The following is a 20,016-nucleotide window of genomic DNA, read 5'->3' on the forward strand; positions in this document are numbered from 1 at the left end:
CGGCGTCCAGTTCCTTCCATCTCTGTTCTCTGCTCTGACTCACCCCAGACTCCAGACGGGCGCTTCCTGCCCCCCAGGCTGGCTGCACAGCCGGCACCCCCTCCCCATCACAGTCCTCTGGGACTTCTCTTCCCACCCTCCAGGCTTTGATCGGCTCCTGGGCAACTGTCTTCTCCAGCCTGTTGCTCATTTGCTGGAGCACAGCAACCAGTACCGTTCTGTGACTCTGCCATCACCAGGCAGTTAGTTAACTGAGTTCTGACACTGTCTCCCTGGAGGCAGCATCAAACCCCACAGGCTCAGGGCTCAGCCCCACAGAATGCCCCCCAGGAGCCCCGCCCAACTTCAGGCGTCAGTCACAAGTCTGTTACCGAACCAGGTCCGCTTGCCTGAGGTGCAGCAAACCAAGGGCCGAGGCACTGAGGTTTGCAGCTGTGTGGTCAGGCCCCCAGGATGGCCGCTCTCGTGCTCTCTGCACATCCGCTGCTCCAGCAGTCCCTCCTCACCTACAGCCACTCGCCTGACTGCCCTTCCCTCCTAACCACAGAGCCTAGCCAGTCAGTGCCTGCGTGCCCGCCCCAGCCCCCGCCCGCGCCTGTTCAAATCTTCAGATGCGAGCTGTCTCCACGTGCCGGTTTATCGCAGGGGCGGTAGGGGACACGCCCCTCTGCTGGTTTCCCTGATAACTGATGAGGCAGCCTCCTCATTCTTGTAAAATGACTGGGCTGCATGAAGCTGGGAATCTATGCTGTTAAAGAGGGGAAAAAAGAAAGAAAACATTGCTAAACCGAGTTTAATCAGTGGAGGCAGTTTACAGGCAGAGGGGTCTAACGAGCCGTCCCTCAGTCTGTTCCTCTGCGAGACCAGCTCAGGGATTCCTGTTGGCCGCCAGTGTCTCTTAACTCCGGGGGGCTCAGTTCCGGTCCCCCATCTTTGGATCGTTCCTCAGTCTTGAAGATGGGGGTCGGTGACCACTCTGGCCACTTCCTGCTGAAGACGGGTGGAGGCCTAACAAGAGGCTGAGCAATGAAACTGCTTCAGATTTGACTGCAAATCCTCACAAATCCCAGGATGAGGCCAAGGCTTTGGGCTTGAGGACGCGAGGCAAACAGCAAGTTGAGAGTTGTGACGAAAGGGGGCGTAAAGGGCGGCACACACAACACCGGCACCTGGTCTAAGCAGCCCTCAGATGCAGGCCGGCTGCTGCCGGGACCCACGAGAAGGTGCTTCCTGAGAGATCGAATCCAGGTTCTTCTCGTGAGGACTTTTTTTGGTGCCAAGTTGCCTTTTGTTCAGTTTTATCTAAACAGGTGTTAGCTTCTCCTGTGCCGCTGATACCTGCGGAACAGGGGCTGTCGGCCACTACGCAGCACCTCCTTCTTTTGCTGAGCTGTGACCCAAAGCAATCTTACCGTCTAGCGGTCTCTTCTGGCCAGAGAGGCGGCAGCCTCCGCAGGGAGGCTGCGGCTCGGGCTGCCTCCTTCCCTGCTGCTCCTCAAGTAAAGGAAAGATTCGCAGTTGCAGGAGGGACCTCGGGCACATGAGGCTGCGGCTGGCAGCTGGCAGGTACTGTTTTGGGAACAGCTGTGGTGTCCTTGAGTCTGATACCGTCCGGAAGGTTCAAGTCCTCAGTGAGGCCGGAGCCACAGCCCAGTGGCTGCCCGGCTGTTTCGGATGGCCGCACCACAGCTAGTCTAGTTTCAGTTTTAAATGCATTCTTGCGTTGGTTTCTGTTGTCTCTAACTGTGAGTACACATCTCAGGTTCACTTTTTTCTTGTTTCTAATGTTGAAATGTTAAATTCTTTCAGGCCTTCACTCCCTTGATTTTGCCTGTAGAAGGGGTGGCAGGAGACACTGAGCTCGAGCAACCAGAGGCTTTCGTTTTGGTATAATTAATTTTTTAAAAAACAGATTTTTTCCCCTTTGGGAGCTGTGCCAAAATGGCAACAATAAAGTGGCCCTGTGGCTGTGCCCTGCTTTGGTGACGGGCCCATCACGGTTTCAAGGTGCTCTTCCAGGCCCTTGTAGGAGACCAGAAAAAAAGGCCCAGTTCTTGACTGCAGAGAATCTAAGAATCAGGTTAATTTCTTTAAGTCTTAGGTGGATGCCCCAAGTCTGAGTGTGGTAAGACGGGAGGTGCGGGGTCGGGGGGGTCCTGCATCTCCCAGGGGGTGGGTAGAGAAGACAGCCGTCGGCATGGCCAGAAATGGCTTCTCAGCAGGACTGCGCTGCTGGGGCTGCTCCAGAGGATGTTTGCTGGGGAGGAAGGACATGTGATCAGAGACCTCGCGAGCTGTGCAGAGCCAGGGAGGTGCAGGTGCGGAGGCAGCTGGACGGATGCGCCGGGCCGGCCCGAGGCCAGCCTGGAATGACTCACTGCTGCTGGGGGGTTGGTCCTTGATACTTCGGCTCTCTCCTGAACTGTGCGACCCTCATGAGCCGTCCGCTAGGTTCAGTGGCTTCGGAGCAGAGAGTGGGGAGGGTGGGGGTCCCCGATGGGCTTGCCTTCATCTGGTCCTCAGTGCATCTCTGCACTCAGTGAGGGAGATGGTGAGGATGAAGGGAGAAACCTTTGGCAGCTCTTCCCTTTAAAATGAGTTTTGAGAGGGCGGGTACAGCTCAGTGGTAGAGCACATGCTTAGCATGCACGAGGTCCTGGGTTCAATCCCCGGTATCTCCTCTAAAAATAAATAAATAAACCTTTTTGCTTCCCCTCCAAAATAATTTTTTTAAACGAATTTTGAGGCAGCAACATCGTCATCTGCACACCGGCAGGTGGTGAGCTGCATGCTCACTGTGCGGTGCCGAGGCAGCTCTGGGGGCAGAGGGGTCCGCGGCTGCTATTCCCTTCGCTAGTGAGGGAGGAACAGCGTCAGCCTCCCAGTTTCTCAGCTTTTAAAATTTACTTAAGTGAAAACCGCTGAAATCATCCAGAAGTGCAGCACCATGGGGTGCCTTGTACCAAAGTTGTGTGTGGAACTCTTGTCCGTCTTGTACAACTTGGAACCTCGTTTCTATGATTTCAGGGATGAAACAGGTTTGTCGTATGTCGGGGTAATGCGGTGTGGTCTTTCTGGTCAGGGGCTCTGGTCAGGAAGTCCACCTGGACTTCTCCATGGGGAAATAGCTTCCTTTCAGATCATCCCGGGACCGCTGTCCATCAGGGTTGGGGGGTGCGCACCGCGCGTCTCAGTGTCTCGTGGCGGGCTGCCCAGCTTCCCGCCGCATCTCCTTACACTTCCCTTTCATCCGAAGCTGGTAGTTACGGCCCGTGTGACTGTGTGCCTGTCCCTTTGCCGACTCACCCGTTCCAAGCTCTCTGCTTGATTTTGGCTTTCCACCCGGACGCCGTCCTGCGTGCTTTCCAACACGGCCCTCCTCAGACCTGCGGTGGTTTCCTTTCCAGGCAAACAGAGGAGTATTTCCTCCCCCGGATGATACAGGAGCTGACAAAGCAGGTGAGTCTCCATCAGTTTATCACCCTGTTGCTCTGAGCCCTGGTCTTCTCCCAGGAAGATGGGCTCAGGATTCCGGCCCTGCCCACGTGGCCAGGTTTGCCAGGCGCCCACAACAGCCGGCGTGGGGTCCCGTGTGAGGGCTGTGTCTGGCAGAGGCATCAGAACACGAAATGCCGGGCTGACACCTCGGTCCTTGCCCTTGGTGATGAGCAGTTGAGCTCACACATGTCGGGGAACCTGACCAAGAACTCTGGGACGTGGTACAGAATGATGCTCCTGGGGTGGCTTCTTGGCTGAGTGAAGCAGCAGCACGAGTGAGGCTCTGTCCCCGAGAGCGGCGGCCCTGCCCTGCGAGCTCCCGTCACCTGTGGGTGGTGAACGGGCTCTTGGAGACACGTGCGCCTGCGTTCTGCTTCCAGCCCTGTTTCTAGGGTGCTGGTGGCCTGTCAGCTCCTGTGAGCTTTGGAGGGCCCGGCTGGGTCGTTTCTGACACAGGATGGGCCCTTCGGGAGCACACATGCTGTAAGAAGAGCGTCAGGGAGGTCGCTGCTGTGTGGACGCCCACCTGTGCTCCCGGGAACTGCAGGAACCAAGTCATAGTCAGTCATGGCCACAGTCAGGCTCAGAGCCTGGCTTCCGGTTCATGAGTAGTGTGACCAAGGCCCTGGGGTCGGCAGAGGAGATGCTGGCTGGCCCCGGCACCTGGGCCCCAGGTCCAAGAAGGATGCATCTGGGTCTTGAAACAAAATGGCACCTTCACACAAGTCTCGTGCGTGACTCTTGGGGTCCTGGCTCAGTGTGTGGCCTGGCAGGATGGCCGGGAGCCGTGAGCCCTGATTTGTCCCGACTGCAGGAGACCGTGCCCTTTGGGGACGCCGTGCTCGCTACCCTGGACACCTGCATCGGGAGTGAGGTCTGTGAGGAGCTCTGGACGCCCCGCAGGTCAGCCCCGCCTTCCTCACTGTCAGATCCCCAACCTTGCTGGGCCCTGAGGACCGGAGATGTGCAGGCGTCCTGGCGGGCTTGCGGGGCTGGGGGGTCGGGCTGGGGAGGTCACCGGTCTCCCCTTCACCCTTCTCTGCCCGCAGCCCGCATGTCGACATGGGCCTGGATGGCGTGGAGATCTTCACCAACGCCTCGGGCAGCCACCACGTGCTGCGCAAAGCCCACGCCAGGGTGGATCTGGTGACCATGGCAACCACCAAGGTAGGCGGCGACCGGGATGCTGGGGTGTGTCTGTCTCCTACCTGTGGCCGTCAAGCGGCTCCTGGGCTCACGGCCCAGCCGCCCAGCTTCTGGGCCCTTGACCAGCACACTGGTCTTGGGACGAGTGACACGGTGACCGGGAACCAGGGTGCCCATGGGCACTGCAGCAGCAGGGCCCGGGGAAGGCCTAGAAGTTGGCGGCAGCACGACTTGAGGGGCCGGGTTTGCACGTTCACGGGTCAAGGCTGCGTTTAGCCAAGCCGGGTTTGACTCTCAGCTTTGCGACGTGGGGCTTGTCTTCTCTGAACCTCCACCTCTTCTCCCGTCCAACAGAGGTGACAGCACCCACCTTGAAGTGTTGTTGGGAGGTGAAATGGACACTTAATGAGGCACCTGGTACCTTGGCGGCCAGGAAATCACAGCGGCGAGGCGTTGCCTGGACGCAGGCATTTTCTTTGCTGGGTTGGGGGTGGCGTCTGAGGCTTCATACGTTTGGGCTGGTGGAGGGTGAGGCTGGGGGACCACAGCTGACCGTTGCCATCTGCCCTGCATTTTCCAGAACGGTGGGATTTACTTGCTGGCCAACCAGAAGGGCTGTGACGGGGACCGGCTGTACTATGACGGCTGTGCCATGATCGCCATGAACGGCAGCATCTTTGCCCAGGGATCGCAGTTCTCCCTGGACGACGTGGTACGTGGCACGCACTGGCCCAGCCACGGCGGCCGGAGCAGCGTGTGCTCCTTTCCCGGTTGGTTCTGTCCTTCAGGGCCGTGTTCTCCATTCTCTCCCGTAACCAGGGTGTCCAGTGCAGCCCCGGGGTCTTGCTGGTTTTGATTGCTTCCTCTCTCATTGGTGAGGGAGGGACTCCCACCTCGAGGTTACAGGGGTGGCCCCACACAGCACGCTGGACAGATGAGACCCAAGGCGGTTTATCTGCTACAGGGGGAGGAGGACGCCTCGGCCTGCAGGGTCCCCCTGAGGCTGTCCTTGGGCCCCAGGGAGATGCCAGGCACTGGGGAGGAGCAGGCTTTGTGACAGCAGGGTGGATGACCCCTGGGTCCTCGGGAGGAGGTGATGGGTTTGTATGAAGAAACCTCGGCTGGTGGGGAACTGAAGTGGCCCCTCGGGAATAGCAGGCTCCAGTGCCTGGTCCCCGCGATAAGAGGGTCGTTTGGCTGGGGGAGCTCGACCCGGGAGCAGAGCGGGGAGGGGCTTGCAGGTGGGGCTCCCCAGAGGCCAAGGCAGCATGTGTAGGTACCCGGCGGCTGCTGGAACGTCATTCTAAGTGAGGTAAGCCAGAAAGAAAAAGAAAAAGACCATGTGACATCACTCGTGTGTGGAATCTAAAAAAATGACGCAAATGAACTTATTTACAAAGCAGAAACAGACTCACAGACGTAGAGAACAAACTCATGGTTGCCAGTGGGTAAAGAGGGTGGGAAGGGGTAAACTGTGAATTTGAAAATGCACCTCTTGGGGAGTGATGGAAATGTGGTGGTGGTTTCATGGGCATAGACACCTATCAAAATTCATCAAATCATACTTCCGAAGTATATGTAGTTTACTGTACAGGAATCAGACCACAATAAAGGTGTTAAAAACTAATCGAAAAAATAAAACAAAACAGAATAAAATAAAATAATAAATGGATCCAAAAAAGGGGCAGCACATGTTGGCTGTGGGCTGCGTGAGGCCCCGCCCCCCAGTCCTGGAAGCAGGCATGGAGACAGAATTGCGTCCTGTGCCGTGATGAATGGGTCACCGGCACGTGTCTCAGGTCGGCAGGAGTTCTGGTGGCCACAAGAGGAAAGGGCGTGGGACCCACAGGACCACGGCTGTCCCCTCTCCCTGAGCCTGCAGTCCCTGCCTCAGAAGGTGCGACTCACCGTCTGCAACTTGGCACACCTATGAGAACAAATTAGATGTGTGAGTGAAAAAAAAAACAAACGGAAATCACAATTTATTTTTGAAACTGCCTTCTCCAGGAAGTCCTCACTGCCACGTTGGATTTGGAGGACGTCAGAAGCTACAGGGCGGAGATTTCGTCTCGAAACCTGGAGGTGAGCGCTTAGACACACGCATAGGATGCTCATCAGCAATGGTTTTTGATGACAGCTATATTGAGCTGTCACTCCCACAGCACACAGTTCACTGATTTCAGCACAAGGCTCCGTATTTTTAGTATATTCATGGAGTTAAGCAGCGTCACCACGATCAGTGTCAGAGCATTCTCATCACCCAGAAGAAACCGGCCCCATCAGCCGTCCCTCCCCATTCACCCCCCCATCCCCCAGCAACCTCGTCTGCGCTCTGTCCCCAAGGATTTGCCTGTTCTGGTCACGTGATGTAAATGGAGTCCTGTACCATGTGGCCTTGTGCATCCGACTCCTTTCACTGAGAGTAATGTCTTCGAGGTTCATCCCTGCTGTAGCGTGTCGGGGCTTTTATTCCTTTTCCTGGCCGAATAATATTCCACTGGGTGGATAGACCACCTGGTGTTTATCCGTTCTTCTGTCGGTGGTCATTTCGACCACTTCCACTCTTTGTCTCCGATGAGCCTAGCAGCCGTTGGTGGACGTAGGCCCAGGTTTTTGCGTGGATGTTTGCGTGTCTCCGGGTTGTATGTCTGAGACTGGACTTGAGGGATCACATGATGATTCTATGTTAAACTGTTGGTGGCCCTGCCAGGCTCTCCTCAGCTGCTGCCCCATCTCAGGTACCCCCCAGCACTGACGGAGGGCTCTGGGTCCCCCACTTCCCCCCAGCACTGAGGGAGGGTTCCAGGTCTCCCACTTCCCCCCCAGTACTGAGGGAGGGGCTCTGGGTCTCCCACTTCCCCCCCAGTACTGAGGGAGGGCTCTGGGTCCCCCACTTCCCCCCCAGCACTGAGGGAGGGGCTCTGGGTCCCCCACCTCCCCCCCCAGCACTGCTGCATCGTCTCCCTGTTCTGTGGGTCCCAGTGGCTGAACGGTCTCCACTGGGTCCTGAGCTGTGTTTCCCACTGGCTGGTAGAGTCCAGCTCTGCGGTCATCTCAGGAGCCAGAGTGGCTTCCAGCCCTGAGGGGTGTCCTTTGCCACAACTCTCCACCCCAAGGCCAGCAAGGTGAGCCCCTACCCCCGCGTGAAGGTGGACTTTGCCCTCTCGTGCCACGAGGACTTGCTGGAGCCGCTGTCTGAGCCAGTTGAGTGGAAATACCACAGTCCTGCTGAGGAGATCAGGTGGGGCCCATTGTGGGGGGCAGTGGGGGCAGGGTCCTGTGCTTCCCAAGGGCACCCCCTCCATCCCGTCCTGCCCCGGGTGGTGGCCCAGAGCCTGAGCTTGGGTGGGACAAGGCCACGCTCTGTGATGCTGCGGCCACACCGCCTGGCTCCCACGCCCAGCCCTGCCCATTCTGTGCACTGGGCCCTTGGGCACAAAGACACTGTCATTTCCTTTCTGTGCCTCAGTTTCCCCATTTCAAAATGGGCCCAATCACTTACCTACCTCCCCGGGCTGTACAAGGCTTCAAACGCTTTCATTTACACGAACTGCTTAGAACAGGCTGGTGCGTCGTGACAGCCCAGCCACGGCTGGCGGGTCTCGTGGGCACTGCATCCGCCTTGGCCCCGGCCCCCAGGTCACCAGCTCCCAAGCTAACATTTCCCGCTGTTCCCCAGCCTCGGACCTGCATGCTGGCTCTGGGACTTCTTAAGACGTAGCCAACAGGTAAACCGTCAGTGCCTCACCAGCTCCCTGTGCTCCTTCCGCTGGTTGGTCCGTGTTTGAGGCTTTTACAGGCAAGCGTCTCCACCCTCCCTCAGTTGGGAGCCTGGTGTCCCCTAGCCAGAGGCCAGAGGACACGTGTCCTGAGGTTCGGCTCCATCTTTGGGGCCCCGTCTGATAGCGCTGATTACGAGACCCCCCGTGTCCTGCTAGCTTTGTGGTCACGCGCGTCTGTCGTTTCCCACGGAGACTCGGCCTTAGGCACTCTGCACAGCGGAGCTGTCTCTGCCTCCTGGAAGGTCCACTCTGAGACGTGTGGGGCATCTTTCTTCCTCCCACAGTGGAAGCGTTTCGTGGGCGCTTATCAGGGTTTGCGGGTGGAGCCGGGCTCATCTCTGGGCACCTTGCTTCTCCGAGGCTCTGCTCACACCGCCTTTGGTTGGCTGTTCCAGGCGGGGTTTCTGCTGCCCCTGAGTGGCGGGGTGGACAGCGCGGCCACCGCCTGCCTCGTCTACTCCATGTGCCGCCAGGTCTGTGAGGCTGTGAAGGACGGAAGTAGGTGGCGTTCATGGCCCGAGCAGGTCTGGGGGGTGAGCCGCTGGGATGCCTACGGGAGGAGCAGAGGGAAAACCCAGGCCCTGAGCATCACAGTGAGGACATGCTTACGTGTCCAAGTCTGGGGACAGCGAGGCCATTAAATAGTCCCTTCCAGGCCTTTGGACCCATGTGGCCGTGTCCATCAGGCCACAGATGCCTGCCGCCCCGTGGAAGGAACAGGGGCTCTGGAGTCAGGCAACCCAGGTCACATCCTCCTGCCCTGTGCGGTGACGCTGACCATTCCCTTAGTGTACACAACTGAGAAACAGGCATCGTGACGCTGACCTGGCGAGCCTCCGGGCGGTGCAGAGGGACTGAACTGTGCAGGCACCTCGCACACAGCACGTGCCCTTCCGTCCCATGGTTTTCAGATCGGGAAGTGCTGGCCGACGTCCGGACCATCGTGGACCAGCCCAGCTACACACCCCAGGACCCCCGAGAGCTCTGCGGACGCATTCTGACCACCTGCTACATGGCCGGCGAGAACTCCTCCCGGGAGACATGCGACCGGGCCAAAGAGCTGGCGCAGCAGGTCGGAAGGTAGGGCGAGTCACTGGCGTTGGGCACGGACAGGCGGCGGCGACCTCGGGAAGCCCCACCTGAGACAGCACGTGTGAGTCAGTGAGCAATGGATGTCGGGCACGCTTCTGCTCTCTTGGTTTGAGCCGGCTTTTCTGGAAGCCGTCTGTCAGTGCTGCCCGATCCTCGTCGCGTCTCAGATTTCCACCCCCTTCCCCTCCTTGCATCCCTGTGGGCTCATGTGCTCCACGTGGGAGCACGTGGATCCTGGGGGAGTGACCTCCCCCACTGCCCCTCCCACGCGGCGGTCCCTGCACCTGAGGGAGGCGTAGAGAGGGCGTCTTGGTTCCATTCGGAATGTTCCGTTTATTCTGCCTCCAAGGGAAAAATGGGGAGCTGCCCATCCTGTGTGCGGAACTCGGCCCAAAACTGGCCCCCACCCAGCAATTCTGCTCCCAGGGGCAGACCCAAAGGGATTGAAAGTAGGGACACGAACAGATGTTTGCACGCCCACATCTGCAGCAGCGTGTTCACAGCAGCCAAACAACTCGCATAGGCATCAGCAGTTGAATAGATTTTAAAAATGTGGTTTGTTCGTACAAGGGGATATTATTCAGCCTTAAAAGGAGTGAAGCGCTGACGCAGGTCATGATACGAATGAAATAAGCCAGACTCCAGAGGACAGCTAGACGTGTGGTTCCACTTCTGTGAAATGCCCAGAACAGGCAAATCCACGGCGACAGAAAGTGTGTTTGTCATCAGGGGCTGAGAGCAGGGGGAGGGGGAGTGGCTGCTGGTGGGCACGGGGTTTCCTTTTGGGGTGATGGGAAGGTTCTGGAACTAGAGGTGGTGGTTGCACAACGCGATGAACGTACCAAACGCCGCTGAGCTGTGGTGGGCTTTGTGCTCCGTGTGCCCGCCGTACACACAGCCCTGCTTTCCCCTTCCAGCCACCACCTCGGTCTCAACATCGATCCAGCCGTGAAGGCCGTCGTGGGCATCTTCAGCCTGGTGACGGGGAAAAGCCCTCTGTTTGCGGCTCACGGAGGCAGCAGCCGGGAGAACCTGGCGCTGCAGAACGTGCAGGTGTGGGTCCCAGATGGGGCCGCTGTCACCGCGCCGAGTAGGGGTCAGTGCTGGGGTCTGCAGCCTGCCTGTTAGAGACACGGATCAGGCAGCGTCATGGACAGGATGGGCTCTGGGCGTGTGTTGGGGCAGGAAGGTGAGAGCGTGTGAATGTACGTGCATCTGCGTGAGTCTGTGAGTGCGGGCAATCTGTGCGTTTTCTGCATCTCCGGGAGCGGCTCAGACTCCGCCCTGCCACCCGGGCAGCAGCAGGGGAGCTGGACCCTGGCCAGCTGGTGGAGGGGAGGAGGGGCTGAGCTGCAGCTGCTGGGGTCTGTCCATCTCTCTGTCCCCTGTCTGCGGGTGCAGGTAGCCTTTCCCTCCTATGGAAATGCCGGGGGGGCCGAGGTCTCTCCCAGCTGGCTTTACAGCCTGGTCTCATCACCGCCCAAGCTCTCTCTCTGGTCCTCCCATCTCTGCACTGAATGCAGGAGCAACACCCCCGGGGGGAGAGCCATGGGCTCGCAGACCTCTGGACACTTGAAGCTCTTGCGTTGCTTTACCTTCCTGTCCTCCTGAGGTGGTGGGGTGGCGGGGAGAGCCCTTCTCTGAGCTGCGCCAGGAGGGGACCTTAAGCGCACCCTCTCCCGCCCTGCACGGTAATGTGCCCTCTTGTGGCCCAGGCGCGCGTGAGGATGGTCGTCGCCTACCTTTTCGCTCAGCTGAGCCTCTGGTCTCGGGGTGCTCGAGGCGGGCTTCTCGTGCTCGGATCTGCCAACGTGGACGAGAGGTGCGTACGGCCCCTGCCCTGAAAGGGTCTCCGGGGTGGCCCGAGGCCAGTCCTGCAGGGTCTGTCCCCGACACTCTGTTAGCTCCTGATGCATCTCTGAGAGCAGTTGAGGGTGGTAGAGACACGGGGTGACATGAAAATGGTAACTCCTGGCCCTGTTTCTGCCATCGGCCATCCCCTTAACGGGACAGGGAGTGACACTCCCTGGGGTTGATCGAAGGAGCCCCACTCGGGCACACGGGGTTTCAATCCTCCGCGTCTGACACCTGGGGGGTCTTACACCCTGGCCCTGCACCCTTGCGGGAGTCTGGAGCGGTGAGGGGTGGGACTTCCTCTTGGACAGTGGGAAAAGGTCAGCTGTGTGACTGCAGGAGGGACAAGGGCCAGGCGGCACCCGCGGCACAGGTGTGGTTCCGTCAGTCCAGACAAGGGGCAGGCAGGTGGAGGAAGCGGCTGTTCTTGATGGTGGACGTTAAGCGTGCGCGTGGGGGTTGTTGAGAAAGGCAGGAGACAGAGCCTGGAGGCCCTGTAAAGTGAGGACGCCACCGAGGAGAGGCAGCCGGCCCAGTGGCTTGCTGAGCAATGGCCTCAGAGGCGGGCGGGCTTGGGGTGGGGATGGGGAGGTGAGGAGGAATGGACCCACCACAGGGGCGTATGAGCGTCACGGGGCTGCTGTGATAAGCGGCCACGGAGGCAGTGGCTTCAAACACAGACGTGCTGTCTCAGTTCTGTAGGGCAGGAGCTCAACGCAGATCTCACTGGGCCAGATGCAAGGGGTCGGGAGCTGGTTCCTCCTGGAGGCCGCAGGGGCAGATCCATTCCTTGCCCTTTCCAGCTTCCGCAGGCCCCGGCATCCCTTGGCTTGTGGCCACCTCCTCTGTGTGCAATGCCAGCAGTGCAGAATCTCTGTCTCTTTCCTCTGGGAGCACAGCTTCCTCTAATTCTGACCCCCACCCCTGCCCCTCTCTTCCACTTTGAAGGACCCTTGTGATTGCATTTAGAGCTGACCCCATAATCCGGAGTAACCACCCCATCTCAGGGTCCTCAACTTAACCACATCTGCAAAGCCCCCTTTGCCCTGTGTAGTGCGTACACATTCCAGGGATTGGGACGTGGGCATCTTGGGGGACTAGTCTGCCCATAGGAGGGATCCAGGAGTGGGGAGCTGGCCCCGCTCTGTTGGCTCAGGCCCACGTGCGCTGAGGTCCTGCCAGCCCTCCCAAGGACCTCAGTCCCTCTGCTCTCCACTCCACTGGTGCTGGCCCTCCCCTCTCAGACTGGCTGCTGGTCATTCCCAAACCTGTCTCCCGGCCCAGACGTCTCCTCTGGCATGCCGGATACCTCTTCTCCACTGCCTGCCCCAGCACATCCGACTGCTCCAGGACCCTCAAATCTGCCAAGCTCTGGCTCCACGGCCCCTGGAAGAAGCTAGCCTTTGGATGCCGAGGGACTGGGTGGCCAGGCCCCCAAGTCTGTGGAACCTGCAGCCCCTCGGCCCTGCTGCATCAGACCCCATGTTCTGTCTCCCGCTGCAGCCTCCTTGGCTACCTGACCAAGTATGACTGCTCCAGTGCAGACATCAACCCCATAGGTGGGATAAGCAAGACGGACCTGAAGGACTTCGTCCAGTTCTGCATGGAGAGCTTCCAGCTCCCCGCCCTGCAGAGGTGTGTGTGCACCTGCGAGACCACGGCTGTGGTCCCCGAGCCACTGGGTGCAGGTTTCAGTGCAGCCGGCCGCCCTCGCCCCACTCAGATACCTTCCATGGCTCCTTATTGCCTGATGGAAGTGGTCCTGCCCTTCTCGTGACCAGGCACCCCCTTCCTTCTGGTCAGAGCACCCCAGGTCCCCTGGTTCTGGCCAGACCAGGCAGCCACCCCCACACCCATCATAAGGCAGGGAGGTCTGTGCAGCCCTCCACCTCTGAGCAGAGAGCCTGGTGCTCTGATGGTTCCTGCTGAGTTGATTTAATACCCAGGCATTGAAACTGACCTCTGCGTGTCTCGGCCGCAGCATCCTGGTAGCCCCACCCACTGCTGAACTGGAGCCCTTGGCCAGTGGACAGGTGTCCCAGACAGACGAGGTAATGGTGAGGGCTTTGTCCCCCTGCTTCTTCCCCCACGTCCCTGCTCCTGGGTTCTTTCACTGCCTCCTTTTTGCCCCAAGGAATTGTGTTCCATTGCTGAGCTCCTGGCCTGGGAGCAGGGGCTCAGTGTCAGTCCATTGCTGGCCTTTGACCTTTCAATGCAGGGCTCTCGAGGTCGGGGTCCAGAGTGAGGGCGATGAGGTGAGTGTGAGGCAGAGTGAGGACAAAGAATGAGGTCCCTCAGGTGTTCTCCATCCCATCCTGGCCTTTCGATTGGGACTGGTTGGCCAGAGGCTGTGGTTTGCAGCTTTAGTGGGTGCTGGCGGAAGTGGCCCTGGACTGTCCTAAGATCCATGACAGCAGACTTTCCTGCCTCTGTTCCTTTGGTCACAAAGATTCACCCCTGTATTTTCTTCCGAGAGTTGTATGGCTTTCGCCCTGACGTCGGGCTCTGTGGTCTAGTTAATTTTGTGTGCGGTGTGAGGAAGGGATCCGCTTTCACCCCCTTTGGCAGGTATCCAGAGTCCCAGCCCCTCTGGGTGAAAAGACTGGCTCCCCCCCATTGGGTTGTCTAGTGTCCTTGCTGCAAGTCAGTTGACTGGAAGCATGAGGGTTTATTTCTGGATCTGCTCCGTTGATCCATATGCCTAATGCCAGCCGCACACTGCCTCGACCACTGCAGCTCTGCACCAAGTTTTGAAATCAGGAAGTGTGGGTCCACCTACTTCGTTACTCTTTTAAAGAGTTTTGAATTCCCATATGAATTTGGAACTCAGCTTTGTCAGTTTCTATCCAAAAAAAAAAAAATAGCCAGTGTGGATTTTCTTAACAATTACCTTGACTCTGTAGATCATCCTGGTGGAAATTACCATCTTATTTTTTTTTTATTGAAGTAGAGTTGATTTACAATGTTGCGTTAGTTTCTGGTGTACAGCACAGTGATTCAGTCACACATATACATGCATGTTCTTTTCCGTATTCTTTTCCATCATGGTTTATTACATTATTGAGTGTACGCCCCTGTGCTGGGCAGTAGGACCTTGCTGTTGACCTGTTTTATGTGTGGTAGTGTGTATCATTAATTCCAAACTCCCAATTTACCCCTCCCCCAGCCCTCTTCCCCTGTAGTAATCATGTTTGTTTTCTATGTCTGCGCGTCTGTTTCATAAATAAGTTCGTTTGTGTCATATTTTAGATCCCACATGTCAGTGTCATACAATATTTTTCTTTTTTTCTGTCTGGCTTATTCTACTTAGAATGACAATCTCCAGTTCTATCCATGTTGCTGCAAATGGCGTTGTTTCATTCTGTCTATGGCTGAGGAGCATTCCACTGTATAAAGATACCACATCATCTTTGTCCAGTCATCTGTCGATGGACACTTAGGTTGCCTCCATGTCTTGGCTGTTGTAAACAGTGCTGCTGTGAACACCGGGGTGCAGTGTCTTTTCAACTTGGCCTTTTCCCCAGACACATGCCCAAGAGTGGGATTGCTGGATCATGTGGGGAATTGCCACCTCAATAAGAATATTAAACCTTCTGACTGGTGAATGCGAGACATCTTCCCTTTCATTTAGGTTTTCTTTGATGCCGCTCAACAACGTCTTGTCTTCTTCAGCGTGTCAGTGCGCCCTTCTTTGGTTGAACGTATTTCCTGCTGATAGCGCTGTGAGTGGCGTTGTTCCCTCCGCTCGCTGCCAGGGCGCAGAAACACAGTTGACTTTCTCTGTTGTTTCCTAGTCCCTGTGCACTTGATTTCTTCTCCAGCTGCACCGTCTGCTTCCTTCTGCGTTAGGCTTCATGCTCCTCTCCCAGTGTCGTGGGCGGGGGGGCAGGTTGTTGACTGGAGATCCTTTCCGATGGGCGATGATAACCATGGATTTCCATCTTAGCACTGCTGTCACTGCGCCCCCTGAGTTTCGGTTTCCTGCGTCTCCATTTTCATTCATCTCAAAGTGCTTCCTAGCATCTCTCAGGGCTGCTTCTTTGACCCTCCTGCTATTTGGGAGTGGCTGGTGCAGGTTTCCCGCACTCGCGCGTTTCTGACGTTGAATTTGAAGTCTGCTGCGTCACGGTCGGAGCCGCCTCCGTCTGGTCTCCCTGCTCTGTGGCCTGGCTGTGCGGTCTGTCGTGGAGACTGCCCCACGTGCACTCGAGAGGCTGTCACTCTGGCTGCTGAGTGGCACGTCCCGGGGTTTCTGTCGGTCTAGTGCTTTGCAGTGTCGTCCAGTCTTCTGTTTCCTTGTTGATTTTTTTGGTCTAGTTCGATCCATTATTGAAAGTGGAGAACTGAAGTCTCCAACTATGATTGCTGAATTCAAGGTATCAAAATGTCACCAGAGAAGACGATATTCAATACCTTGTAATAGCCTATAATGAAAAAGAATATGAAAAAGAAGGGGGAGCATATAGCTCAGTGGTAGAGCGCATGCTTAGCATACACCAGGTTCTGGGTTCAATCCCCAGTACCTCCTCTAAAAACAAATAAATAAGTAAACCTAATGACCTCCCCCAACCAAAAACAAAAAAAAATTCAGAATATGAAAAAGAAGATGTATGTATATTTGTGTGCATATATGTATGTAGATCTGTCACTGAATCACTGTGCTGTACGCCAGAAATTAACACATTATAAATCGACTCTAATTCAATAAATTAGTTAACTTAATTAAATAATAATTAATTTATAATTAATAATCAGTAATAATTAATAATAACTAATTTAATTTACTGTCACTCGAAAATATTCTTTTCATGCAAAAGAAAGCGACAAAGGGACCGCCGTACCGGGCCCGTCGGAGGCTCGGAGCTCAGCCGGGCGGGAGAGACGAGGTCATGGTCCCTGAAACGCTCACGGCCCCTGGAGGGACAGATCCACAGGAAATAACCGCGGTGGCCCCAGGTAGCCGGGTCTGTCGGCAGAATCGACCCGGCTTACCCAATGGTGGCAGCGTCCCTTAAACTGGGGTCAGGACAGGCCTCCCCAGGGAGGTGACATTGGCGCTGAGGCCTGAGGGAAGGCCAGGTGGGCAGAGGGGTCCTCCTGCCCCTGCTCGGAGGTGAGGGCTGTCCCGCTGTGTCATGGAAGGCCAGCATCACCATCTGTCCCCCTGATAGGGATTGGGGCAAATGCTGAGAAACAGAGCAGGGGTCCGGCTCGAGTAACCCTCAGTGTGACGCTGACTCCTGAGCAGGGCTGAGGCAGCCCACGGCCTCTAACGTGGCCAGATTTTCATGAGCCTGTTCTGTCTTCTCGGAGACCCCCGTCTTTACGCCAAGTGGGCTTCTTGGTACAGGGCACAGGGCCAGTCCACTTGGGGCCCAGTGCCCAGCAGTGTCCTCATGTTGGTGACCTGGGGCGACTGTAACAGAACACTACACATGAGGCGGCTTAAAACAGCTGAGCTGCACACCCCCCACCCCTGTTCTGGACGTCGGAATCCAGGGGAGGGGCCTTCCTGCCTCTTCCAGAGTCTGGGGCTCCAGGCGCCCCTGGGCTCCAGTCTCTGCCTCTGTGGTTGCCTGGCCTCTCTGTGTGTCTGAGTCTCTCCTCTTCTGTCTCTTATAAGAACCCCTGTCATTGGATTTAGCCCCTCTGCCCCCAAATCCATGGTGGTCTCATCTCAACATCCTTAATTTCATTCTATCAGCAGAGGCCCTTTTTCCCAATAAATTAGTGACCTGTCAGTCCTGGGGCTCAAGACGTGGACACATCTTTTGTGGAGGCCACAGTTCAGTCCACGCCAGTCTTCAAAACCAGGTGTCTGGTTCTGAGTCATTTTTTTCAGACGTCACCTTGTTTTTGGCCCATCAGTGCTGGGGAGAGAACCCTTGTGTACGCGCGCGGCCCTTTGGGAGGGTCTCCCCTCCCTGGGCCTCGGTTCAGTCTCAGGAAGAAGTTTCACGCTCCCCCCAGCGCTGACTCGCCGTCACCGTGTGGCCTCGCAGGAGGACATGGGGATGACATACGCAGAGCTCTCGGTCTACGGGAGGCTCCGGAAGTTGGCCAAGACCGGGCCCTATGGCATGTTCTGCAAACTCCTCGTCATGTGGAGGGACGTCTGCACCCCCCGACAGGTACACCTGCCCTGGGGGTCGGCAGGGAAGGTCACCTCGTGGCGCTGGATTTGACTCACAGGAGCAGGTGGCCACGGTGTGACCTCAGAACGGTAACGCGCTCGCTCTCTCGGGAACCACGGCCTGGCTCTAAGCTCCTGGCACCCCGGGCGCCCTCCCTGTGCCCTGGCTGAGTCCGTCCGTGTGGGGCTCAGCCACATGGTGACCAGCTGGTTCCTCCCCAGTTTGGGGGCCAGAGGGCAGACTCTGAGGTCAGAATGTCCCTGCTTTTCTGCTAGCTGCCAGGCTTGTTAGGGCTGCGGCCAGCAGATGTGGGCGTCCCCACGGCGCCATCTGCAAGCCTGGTGAAGTACACGTTCCCGGGCCCCTGCTCAGGAACCTGGATCCCTCACAGCTCATCCCGCTGCCCACCCTCACCCCTCCCAAGCCACAGCATCTGTCCAGCCCCGCCCTGGGAACATCCGAACGCAGTGGGAGGGGTGCTGGCAAGACCACCAGACTGGGGTCGTGCCAGCTTTGCGGACCTCACGCCCTGTGCATCCCTTGCCCCCCACCAGGTGGCAGACAAGGTGAAGCGGTTTTTCTCAAAGTATTCCATAAACAGACACAAAATGACCACGCTGACCCCCGCATACCACGCCGAGAGCTACAGCCCCGATGACAACAGGTTCGACCTGCGGCCGTTTCTGTACAACACCCGCTGGCCCTGGCAGTTCCGCTGCATAGACAAGCAGGTACCTCCGGCAGGAGCGGGCGCCCGTCTGCAGTGAATCTCCTCCATCCAGGACTGAAAAGCTTGTTAAGACACACGGTGGCATTTTTTTACCGCCCTTTTTTCTGCAAAGGAGCCAGTGTGTTGCGAGTCCATCAGCTTGGCACGTGCTGGCGTGGCCGTGCTGGACTCCCGGCTTTGAGGATGCTGAAACGAGCGGTCTGGGTCACTGTGTCAGCATGACGCCAGTCCCGGTCATCTCCAGACAACGGGGCTGTCCAGCTGGCTTTGTGGTTTCTAAGTCATCTGCTTTTCCTTTCTTTTAAAAAATTTTTTTTTAATTTAGGTTTTTTGGGGGGGAGGAGGTCATGAAGTTTATTTATTTATTTATTATTTATCTTTGGAGGCGGTACTGGGGTTGAACCCAGGACTTTGTGCGTGCTAAGCATGCGCTCTACTACTTGAGCTATATCCTCTGCTCCCCCTGCCTTTTTTTCTAATTAATTAATAATAGAACAAAAGAAGGAGGAATAAGATCAGTTTAAGAGGCAAGTCTAGGTTGTTCCCTCCTTCACTTTTCCACGACAGAGAGTGGGGGGCAGCCCCACCCTAGCGCCGGCCGGCCTCCGAGGGGAGGAGGAGAAGGATGGGCGATCAGTGAACACAGGACGCATGAAAGCGAGACACTGTGACGAGAGCAGCGCTGAACTAGAGAATGTGGCGGGGGGGGGGGGCGTCCATGAGGAGGTGGCGTGTAAGCCGGATGGAGCCCAGGTAGCACTGCGCGTCCGTGGCGGTGGCTCCCACCCGGGGAACCTCGGTGCCGCCTGGAGGCGTTTCTGGTCGCCGCGTCTGCGGTGGGATGTGGCGCTCCTGCGCCTGGCGGGCAGGGTCCAGGGCTGCCCGGGGTGGCCCCTCCCCCAGCAAAGAATTAGGGAGCGGTGGGGGCTTGGCTCCCACCAAGACACACTCGGAAGTGGGTTCCCCCACGTCAGCCTGAAGGTCCGCAGGTGCAGAAACCTTAGAAGACGCACGCGGGTGGAGATGGGACTCGCCGGCCGTCTCTGGCCCAGCAGCGACCACGGCGCCTGCGCCCGGGCGCGCCCCCCAGACTCTGGGCCCGCCCACGCCTCAGTACCGTGAAGACGCTGTGGCATGGCCGGCGTTTCCAGTCCCGGGACTGCGGCCCTCTTTTGAGGTGAATAGGTGTAGCTGGACCGTGTGCCTGTTGGGGTCTGCGTGGTGACGCTGTCTTCTCACGGCTTCCAGGTTCTCCAGCTGGAGAGAAGGCAGCAGGACCTGGAAGGTGTGGACTGAGGCTGGGTCCTGCACGGAGGACTCCCCTGCCTCGGGGACCCGCCTCTCTGGTGACCACGACTGTGGCCATGAGCTCGGCCCCTCCTGCCCAGAGCAGCGCCTTTTACATATTTCAAGGACATGGATCTTTTCAATCTAGTTCCTTTAAAAAAGGCTGAAATAAAGAGGTTGTGATTCTTAACTCCCGTCTTGAAGCGAGTGTTTTCCCGGCCCCCCGTGCCTCGCCCTGCTGCCCCGGCCCTCACCGGAGCTGAGGGGGAGCTTTCCAGGCAGGGCTGGAGGAGGCCCCGGTTCTGGGGCGCGGCTCCCCGCCCCTCACCCGTCCCCGCAGTCTCTGTAGCTCTGCAGAGCGGCCCCTTCCTCTGTCCTTGCTCTTGCTTCTTCTCGCCAGAAACCAGCCCATTTCCCTGATTTCTGTTTCCTGGGCACCGTCATTGTCATTCTGAGGGCAGAAACCTGTAGCGATATAGATTGGCCTGTGTCC

General features: G+C 57.5%; 1 protein-coding gene across 8 annotated transcripts in view; it reads left to right on the forward strand.

Annotated features, from left to right (window-relative positions):
* Window positions 1-19,713, forward strand: part of NADSYN1 (NAD synthetase 1) — a 31,068-nt gene extending 11,355 nt beyond the window's left edge. For 3 of the 8 annotated variants that reach the window (XM_032490105.1, XM_006175898.3, XM_032490102.1), the window contains 16 exons: window positions 3,408-3,459; window positions 4,313-4,401; window positions 4,548-4,665; window positions 5,225-5,356; window positions 6,652-6,726; window positions 7,761-7,885; window positions 8,324-8,372; window positions 8,822-8,924; window positions 9,338-9,506; window positions 10,436-10,571; window positions 11,234-11,340; window positions 12,876-13,007; window positions 13,354-13,423; window positions 17,375-17,503; window positions 18,061-18,237; window positions 19,485-19,713. In XM_032490105.1, the coding sequence (XP_032345996.1) occupies window positions 3,408-3,459; window positions 4,313-4,401; window positions 4,548-4,665; window positions 5,225-5,356; window positions 6,652-6,726; window positions 7,761-7,885; window positions 8,324-8,372; window positions 8,822-8,924; window positions 9,338-9,506; window positions 10,436-10,571; window positions 11,234-11,340; window positions 12,876-13,007; window positions 13,354-13,423; window positions 17,375-17,503; window positions 18,061-18,237; window positions 19,485-19,532 (1,711 nt within the window). In that variant the 3' untranslated portion in view covers window positions 19,533-19,713. Of the gene's footprint in view, window positions 1-3,407; window positions 3,460-4,312; window positions 4,402-4,547; window positions 4,666-5,224; window positions 5,357-6,651; window positions 6,727-7,760; window positions 7,886-8,323; window positions 8,373-8,821; window positions 8,925-9,337; window positions 9,507-10,435; window positions 10,572-11,233; window positions 11,341-12,875; window positions 13,008-13,318; window positions 13,424-17,342; window positions 17,504-18,060; window positions 18,238-19,484 lie in introns of those variants that run through there. The other 5 variants (XR_004323483.1, XR_004323484.1, XR_004323485.1 and 2 more) reach the window with 5 other exon arrangements.
* The last annotated feature ends 303 nt before the right edge of the window (window positions 19,714-20,016 follow it).

This window comes from Camelus ferus, chromosome 10, assembly GCF_009834535.1.
Source record: "Camelus ferus isolate YT-003-E chromosome 10, BCGSAC_Cfer_1.0, whole genome shotgun sequence".
NCBI lineage: Eukaryota > Metazoa > Chordata > Mammalia > Artiodactyla > Camelidae > Camelus > Camelus ferus.